Raw genomic sequence first — 9,349 nt, forward strand, 5'->3', positions numbered from 1 at the left:
TATATATAAAAATGAATATATAAAATATGTCTCTACAGATAAAATTTATCTCGGATTATGTCTTAATTTAGGCGATGCGTGTAAATGTATACACGATATGGCTATTTAATGAATCATCTTGTACCAACTTAGTACACCATTCATTAGATGTATTGCCGATATTAAAGTAATTTAATAGAAAGTTACTAGTTAAATATACACTAAGTGCTCGGTGCAAAAGAGGTCATCTTTAATACATAGTCTGTTGCTGGCCTAACCAAGGCCAAAAAACGGAAAGACAGCTGGAGGAAAGGGAAAGACTCTCCGTGTCGAGCCTCACGAAGTTGTCATTCGAAGATTTGATGCGTATCAAGTCAGTAGTTATCAGCACGGGTTATTGTTATCAGATTTTTTTTCTTATCATTAATTGCGACTATAAATCATTACAGTTTTGTCTAGCATTGCATTAACATTTTTACTGAAAAGTTTAATATACATAATTCTTGTAATAGTAGTTTATATTTCTTAATTCTTTTAATTGTGGATAATCAAAAAGTAGTAATAAAGTAAAACATTTTATATCGACGATCAAGTGGACAAGACATAATAGTTAGTGAAGATGGCCCGGCGACCTCCAAGCTACGAGATTTTATTAGAAGAAAAGACAAAGGAAATACTAAAGCTTTTTAAAGGCGAGAGAACTGGCTTTGTTCTTGTGGGCACCAAAAAGTACTTTTTTCCTTTCAGATATGTCGAACAGGGTGAAGGCTTTTATAATTTTAAAGCCCGATCAGACGATATCTGGATGACTTCATACCCAAGATCGGGTACGTATATTAGCTGATGATGAATGCAAAAAGGATTAAGCAACGATAATTATGTTATATGGATATTTTAGAGAGAGAGTGTGTGTAGTAATAAAACATATACACACAAAATAAAACAATAACCCATATATGTATTCTAAATTTAAACAATAAAAATACAAGACAGTAAAGATTTTAATTAGATTTTATCTTTAAGTGATGTTCTAATTTCTTATATAACTCTTTTACTTTAACTTTAATTAAAATTTTAGAAATGTTTTATTATTCTAATTTTTCTCAAAATTAAGTGTTTAAATTAGTCTTCTAATTTTTTAAAATTTATTTTCAAATATATTTTAATTAAATCAAGACATATTTTTTTTTAATTAAATGTTTTAAATTTTATTGAGGGTTATTTTAGTAAGTAAAAAAAATATTTTTTTTATGGAAAATAGAAATTTAACTTACTATTATTTCTATTATAAGGAACGACTATGGCACAGGAGCTCATATGGCTTTTAGCCAATGATTTGAACTTTGATGTAGCGAAAAAGCGTCCACTTACCGAAAGATTTCCCTTTCTGGAGTAAGATAACCCTAAGAAGCGTCTGTGACGTTCCTCTACTTTTGTTTTTCTAATAAGCGGTTTACAATTTAACTTGTTATTTATACATCTTTAATTCATTTTTGTTATATTTATAATCATTATACTTATATATAAAGGTATTTCTCTATAATTGTTCATTGTGATTATTTAAATATTTATTAATTTAATATTTATAATTTTATCTTTTTACTTTAAATTGAAATATAAAAAAATCTTACGATCTTTTTAAATGCTTGTTAAATTGTATTTTATTCTCTCAGGTTTAGTTTATTTAATCATCCTGAAGTGACCCAAGAATTCTTATCAATGAATAAAAATGACGAAATGAAGCAAGAACTATGTCGGGAAATAGCTAAGCCTGGTTATGAAGTTATCGCTAAAATACAATCACCTCGATTTATAAAAAGCCATTTTCCTTTTAGCATGTTGCCTGGACTTTTAGATACTTGTAAGGTAATAACTGAAAAATTGGATCATTCATTAATAAATGTCATCTTCTATATAATTTAGTAATAAGAGACTTTCCTTGAAGGTCGTTTACATCGCTCGCAATCCAAAAGACGTCGTTACGTCTTGGTATCATTTAAACACGTCTATTTTGACTCAAGGATATATCGGTGATTTTCCTACCTTTTTAGAATATTTTCAAAATAACTTGAGTAAGTAGAAGATTTCTTCAAAGAAAGAACTATACATATTTCTTACTTAATTCTCTGTATTTAATCATAAATATTTGTATTATTTAACATTTTCACGGGTACCCAACACTTTCCAAAAAGTTTTGTCTATAGACAATTTATTTATGAGTGTGTGCGTTTTAAAGCATTGATCTTTTTACTTAGACATTCGACATAAAATTATATTTTTGACAACGAAAAATACATTTTGTTTTATATTCGTTCTCTTTTTTCGAGGAAAAAGAAGAGTGGAAATAATGTTTTATAAAAAGATAACAATTTTTAATACCTTTACCTTTTTTCTCTAAAGCGCCTTGGTCGCCATATTGGGATCATTTAAAAGAAGCCTGGAATTTGAGGAATTCTCCAAATCTTCTATTTTTATTTTATGAGGAGGTAACATACGTAAGTGTGGACATAAATTTCATTTTTCAGATTATATAATATAACGATAATTCTAATTATTTTTTAATATTTATATTCTACATATAATATTTCAATTGTATAAGACTAACTAATAAAATAAATTATTAATTAAACAATATAGAAATAATAAGAGCAAAGAACCAGTAATATAAAATGGTTTTAACTCAAATAATATGAAAATTACGTAAACAAAACATATGTTTCGATTCCAATCGGATCATTTTCAATGCTACAAGTTAATATAGAAAAATTAATACAGAAAAATTTAATAAGAATCTTTAAGTTCTAAGTTGAAATAATTGTAGACATCTTAATTAATGTGTGTGATAAATTCCATTTCGTAAATTATATGAGTTCGCATTCTTTATTTTATGTTTGCAGAACTAAAACATATACTATCTGAGTGATATATGTCAGATAACGTGATTTGCAAATTAGCTTAAATTGTGATACTATTTTTTTTCATGTTTCAAAGGACGCTTACTAGTATTTTACTCATACAATTGACAAGAATGTTACTTTTTGCTATCTTATTACTTTATTGATCTGAAATATAAAATGAAGAATGCGAACTCATGTAATTTACGAAATGGAATTTATCACACACATTAAAAAATGTCTATAATTATTTTAACTCAGACTTAAAAATTATTCTTATTTAATTTTTCTGTATTAACTTGTAATATTGAAAATGACCCGATCGGAGTCGAAACGTATGTTTTATTTATGTAATTTTTATATTATTTGAGTTAAAACCATTTTATATACCATAATATTGGCTCTTATTATTTCTATATTTTTTTATACTTACAGAGCCTTATAATTATATTATTATTAATTAGACAATTAATAATTTATTTACCAAAGAGATATAGCTAATATCTTTATTATTATCTAAGCTTGGTTTTTATGTGATATATGTATTGAAGAAAATTTTACGTTTTCTAGAATTTTCCAAAAGCAATTAAGAAAGTAGCAAAATTTTTGGGTAAAACGTACACTGACGAAGAAATTAACAAAGTGGCAAATCATCTTAATGTCGAAAATTTTCGGAACAATCCGATGGTGAATCATTCTGAATTAAAGGCTTGCGGAATCATGAAGAAAGGTTCTTTTGTTCGAAAAGGAATAAACGGCGATTGGAAAAACCATTTTACTCCAGAATTAGATGCACAGATAGAGAAATGGATTGAAGAAAATCTTAAAGATACTGATCTACGTTTCCCATCTTTCAACAATGGCATAAATAACGACAATTGAAAATAATCAAAAAAATTAAAGAAATTTCAATCTTGAATACAGCTTGATTAAAGAATGTACATATTTTTAAGTTTTATATATTTAAACAGAATAATTACACAGAGGATACGTAAAAGAATTAATAACTACTGTTAATTACCTATGCAAAATTCTTTAATGCAATTATTTAATTATTTTAATTATTTAATATAGATATGTAGAAATCGTATCTTATAAAAATTTCTATTATAAATAACAAATAGCATTTTTAAGTATGGTATAATAAAATTGAACTATAATAAAAATGAAAACTATAATTACTTAATTGGCCATAAAAAGTAGTAAAAATATGGCCAAAAACGCCATCATAGAACTGTATAATATATATGCTAATAAAAGTTGCTAGGATTGACTCTATTGATAGTTTCGTAAAATAGGCGTGATATTTAAAGTTTTTGTTCGCATATCGCATACTAGCTGTAACGCATCCTTCTATATCACAATTCCTACTTATTCCAATAAGCATGTTGGATTAAATAGATCTCTCATTCTTCAAAATTACCGCGGTGTAAATGTTTAAATAGCGCACGTGTTTGCGCCACGTCTGCGCAGTACCGTACAAGGAGAGAGAAGATTCTTTCATCGAGATAGGAACTTCCACATCATCCCTATGATTTTCAGTTGGCAGCTTTGCGTGCGCACAGGAAGTAGAATGTTGGTGAAGTGACGACTTTTCCTTTAAAATTGTGGCGTTAAAAGGTATGTATGAATCGGCTCGTCGTGTTTGTCAAATCCATTCGCATCTAGCTCATCGTCGAGGTATTCGTTTTATGCGAGATAATTTCTCGAGTAACAACCTTGGTGCCACATCTATGTGGAAAATGTTATGTCCTTTCGCGAGAACCATCACGAAATCGCAAGAGAAACGCGGCATGACGTGTCCAGGTCGGATTGCTGCTGACCGTCACGTTTATGGTCGCGTACAGTCGGAGAGAAACGTGATCGGTCTGTCTGTGTTTTCAGGACGCAATGGGTCGATACTCCCACGAGCCAGTCAACCAAACCAAGTCGTGCAAAGCGCGTGGCTCCAATCTTCGTGTGCATTTCAAGGTAAATATCTCCTTTGTAGAAGTATAACCTCAAACGCCATGTTCTCTCCCAGGGATGTTTACAAACGTGAGTACGATCATCTTTTACATGTTACAGAATACCCATGAGACGGCGCGTGCTATCAAAAGCATGGCCCTGCGGAGGGCGCAGAAGTACCTGAAGAATGTCGTCGAACATAAGGAATGCGTCCCTTTTCGTAGGTTCAATGGTGGCGTCGGCAGATGTGCACAAGCCAAACAGTTTGGCACTACGCAAGGTATGTCTACATTAGTGAACTATATGTAAAAAATCATGGCATACACAAAAATTTAACAGTACAGGCTGATCTCTAATTGTGTAAACATAGTTATAAGTGATTGTAGTTGTAAGAATTTTCCAATCACATGGACATCTTCTCCACATTTAACTGTAATTGCTCAATTCTTTCAACTATAACTACATTTAAACAATTGTAGATTGGACTTAAGATTGAAGTAGTAAGGAATCAAAACATGTTGAATTTGCTACTGTTCACTGGGAGCTTTCCAGCAAAGGACACAAGCGACACAGTATAACACAGCGAATTATTACATCCTTAGTGTTTGTCAATGTTCAACAAAGATGAAATGATCTCTATGTTACACAGTGTTGTTCGTTAGAAAGTTCCCTAAGTTATGTTCTTACAGACTTTATTATAACTGTTTCAAAATTTATTGCAATAATAAAAATTTAGCATGCATGTAATGTAAGCTATAGATTTTTAATACTGGCAGTAAATTTGTTTACTGCTTATGTTTTATTGCTTAAATTTGTTATGCATCATCCTTTAATGTGTGGGATGCTTACCACAAAAACAGCTGACCTGACAGAAATTAAGTAACAAGAAATTATGTTCTTTGTTCCTCTAATAGTTTGATTGGATGTACTTAGTATACACTAGTTCTTATTAGAGTCATACAAATTTTAGTACATTTACATGATTTTTTAACTTGTACTTAATGTTATGTACATTGATGTTATAACTCCTACTTAAGTAAGCCGCATTTATAAAATATACATTTAGATTTATTTTATTTCCACTAAGCTGAGAGAATAAAAGAATGTAAAGGAGTTAACAAGTAAAGTGAAAACTTTTAGATTACATTTACATGACTTGATTTATATCAAAGTTACAATATTCTATTTATACATTTTTTTATATTAGTGTAGTAATTCTAAGTCTGTTAATCAAACAACTGAGTTATTATGTCATTGTAACCATTTCGTTGTAAAATAGTGTTTACATGTAACATCAGTAATTATAACAATCAATATTATAACTTTGGTATAAATTAGGCCATGTAATCGCTGATATAAAACTGTGAAATCCTTAATGTATTTTATTGTGCTGTTAAGTAAAATGTGTATATTATATAATTCGAAAAATATTTATATTTCTCTCACTTTTACATTTAAATTAAATTAGTGTATGACTTTAATAGCACCAGTGCATACTAATGCGTCCAACCAAATACACCGTAATATTAACTCTGCGACACATGATGCTTGTTTTCTGCTGGATTGTTTGAATTTAATAAATTGCCAGAATTGCATTATACAGAACACAGAATTTCTAGTTTTTTTATCCGATAATACATGCAAGACTAAGAAAATAACACATTAATTATTTTGTATTTGAATTATTTCTGTTGCACAAATTCTTTTCTGCTTTGTAAGCATTTTAATAAATAATTTCTATGCATATCATTTCTGAAGTCTTGTATCTGTTATGCTCGACATCGCTCTGAGATCTTGGATGAAAAAGAATTGATCAATCGCATATATTGAATCATTAGCAAAATTGTTCAAATGTGATTTGTTAAATCTTTCTCTGTCCAAGTTCTCGAAATGATTTCTAGTACTGAACATAAGATTGAAATCAGCTCATGGAAGCGTTGATAATCAAATCGAATTATAGAAAAGTTAAATATATAATTTAATTATATTAAATCTAACAACTAATATATAATTATTTATTTCTTAGGTCGTTGGCCTAAAAAATCTGCAGAATTTCTGCTGCAACTTTTGAAAAATGCAGAGAGTAATGCCGATTATAAGGGACTCGATGTGGACCGCCTTGTAATCGAGCATATTCAGGTCAATCATGCCCCTTGCCTTCGTAGAAGAACGTACAGAGCTCATGGTCGTATAAATCGTAAGTGTTTTTATAATTCTGTAACAAATATTAGATCTTTTTTATATTTAGCTGAATTTGCGAGAATATCGTTTATCCTTTCTTTTTTTTTTCCAACGTGAAAAGTAAAAAAAAAGGAAAGTTGAATTATACAGCAAGTTTAGTTGATACTAACAGATTTGATTCTTTAAATATATATATGGACTGAGGAAGCGGATTATTGCTAAGACTTGTGATTCTTATAGCTTATATGAGCTCGCCTTGTCACATTGAAGTAATATTGACTGAAAAAGAGGACGTTGTTGCGAAAGCCACAGAGGAGGAGCCATCGAAAAAGAAACTTAGTAAGAAAAAGCTCGCTAGACAAAAGGAAAAGATGATGAGAGAATGATTTCATTACTTTATATGGACGTGTATTGTGAATATACCGTAAAAAATGGAGATTACTTGGTTTTTACTTCCACTTTCATGTCTCTTCACTTACGTCCTATCATGTCCTGAACATAATCAAGGTACACTGAAATGTATTTTATCATAAATACTATTTATATCTCCTTTATTTTACTCATAACTTTCAACTTTTCAATCTTTTTGTATTGTGAAATTGAACCATATACGGGATGAGAATTGGAATTGAACCTGATACTTGCTGATTAGTGATTACTTGTCAATTAAGGTTTGCTCTTTACAGCTGAACTATATTGTATACTCATACTTAAGTAACTAGTGTATTCGTATTAAAAATGAAGTGATAATCATGAAAATAGAGTTATCTATACAAAAATTTGTAATATAATTTTATCGGTCTGTTTTTATTTGTCGGTAATGTTATTCATTACACAATAGCAACAATTCATATTAATTGAAAAAACATTATTAAAAAAAACAGATTATTGCCGAAATAGGGTGCGGTCGTATTGCGAGAATCTTAAAGTATCTCATACTATAAGTAGTCTGATCATAAAATAAAACTAAATTATTAACGTAAGTACATAACATTAAAAAAAATTAAATATAATGTGATCTCATAGATTAAGTAAAATGTATAATGGAATTTAGTCAATTATTTAAAATTGCAATGAAAATAGAACGAAATATTTACTGTAGAGCTGATGAAATAAATTTTAACTTTATGCTATGAAGGAATCACAACAAGAAATTACAAAAATTGGTTGCTTCAGAAAAATAATGCATAAAACTCAGAAATAATGAAGAAACTTGAGATTCTAAGCGCAAAACTACATCTCGAATTAATCGTCAAATTATATATGTTTATAAAATAGATCAAATGAAATTAAAGATTAATTGAACCTTCCTATGAGTGCACGTATAATTTGACGATCAATTCGAGATGTAGTTTTTCGCTTAGAACCACAAATTTCTTTATCATTTTTTATTCTTAATGTATTTTCCACTATTTTTCTAGAGCGAGCAACAATACAATTTTAAATATATAACTGATAAAATTTTATTATAATTTTACTATATCTAATCTATGAAATTACATTAATATTTAATATAAACATTTTTTTATGTAAATAAACTTAATTGATAATTTGGATTTATTATTATGACCAGACTACTTATAATACAGATCATTTTAGGATTCTTGCAATACAACATGGACCTTATTTCAGCAATAACTCCTTATGTTTTTTTTTTTATATAAATTGTTACTAATGTACAATAAATGACATTAAAGACAAATAAAATAATTATTTTATTAATTTGTATATAGATGGCACTATTTTCATGATCACCACTGTATATATTCAACTTTAAGTGAAAGCAAAATAGTTTCATTGCAGTCTAGTACTATGATAAAGAGAACAAGCTTTTACTCCTACGTACATGCATCATCTCTATTAGATGTATCACTTTGTATATTATTTGGATTTAATCTCGATCCTTCTAAAGCCTGAATTAGATTATACATTGAAGATTGAGATTAAAAATTGAAATTTGGCTAATTAAAATAATAGGAGCTAAGATTCCTTTATCCTCATTGGTCAAATTTTAATTTTCAATCTTTAATCTTAATCTTCAATGCGTAGTCTGATTCCATCCTAAGTCTAATATTTCATGTGCGTCGTACGACAAGCTTTTCAAACCTGTTGGTTGGTTGTACGATGGAGGAATCTGAAATCTCTGTCCTGCCGTCAATCAACAGGCTTGAAAAACCTTCACATATGACACGCGAAGGCCGCGGTCGGGGAGACTATTAGCGCTATTTGTTTCGTTCTATTTTCATCGTTCATTAGATATGAAACAAGGATAGTATGACACAAATAGCACTGATACCGCGCTCCTTGAGCGCAACCAAAATATCAACCTAAATTCTTAATCTCTTATC

The 9,349-nt window shown here is 29.3% G+C and overlaps 2 protein-coding genes across 3 annotated transcripts; both read left to right on the forward strand.

Annotated features, from left to right (window-relative positions):
* The first annotated feature begins 509 nt into the window (after positions 1-509).
* LOC108778413 (estrogen sulfotransferase) lies at positions 510-3,854 on the forward strand. Its single transcript, XM_018545585.1, has 6 exons — positions 510-806; positions 1,272-1,371; positions 1,653-1,845; positions 1,925-2,051; positions 2,380-2,474; positions 3,444-3,854. Exons 1-6 carry the CDS (start codon positions 599-601, stop codon positions 3,753-3,755), a joined length of 1,035 nt encoding a protein of 344 aa, XP_018401087.1. The 5' UTR covers positions 510-598; the 3' UTR covers positions 3,756-3,854.
* A 564-nt stretch (positions 3,855-4,418) lies between these two features.
* RpL17 (ribosomal protein L17) lies at positions 4,419-7,437 on the forward strand. Of its 2 annotated transcripts, XM_018545513.1 has the most exons (5): positions 4,419-4,493; positions 4,758-4,844; positions 4,941-5,100; positions 6,847-7,017; positions 7,242-7,437. In XM_018545513.1, the coding sequence occupies exons 2-5, from the start codon at positions 4,764-4,766 to the stop codon at positions 7,385-7,387; spliced, it is 558 nt and encodes a 185-aa protein (XP_018401015.1). In that variant the 5' UTR covers positions 4,419-4,493; positions 4,758-4,763; the 3' UTR covers positions 7,388-7,437. The 2 variants fall into 2 exon arrangements, with proteins under 2 accessions (XP_018401015.1, XP_018401016.1); XM_018545514.1 differs by lacking the exon at positions 4,419-4,493 and having other exon boundaries at positions 4,615-4,844.
* Positions 7,438-9,349: the final 1,912 nt, after the last annotated feature.

Source organism: Cyphomyrmex costatus, unplaced genomic scaffold (assembly GCF_001594065.2).
Source record: "Cyphomyrmex costatus isolate MS0001 unplaced genomic scaffold, Ccosl1.0 scaffold5, whole genome shotgun sequence".
NCBI lineage: Eukaryota > Metazoa > Arthropoda > Insecta > Hymenoptera > Formicidae > Cyphomyrmex > Cyphomyrmex costatus.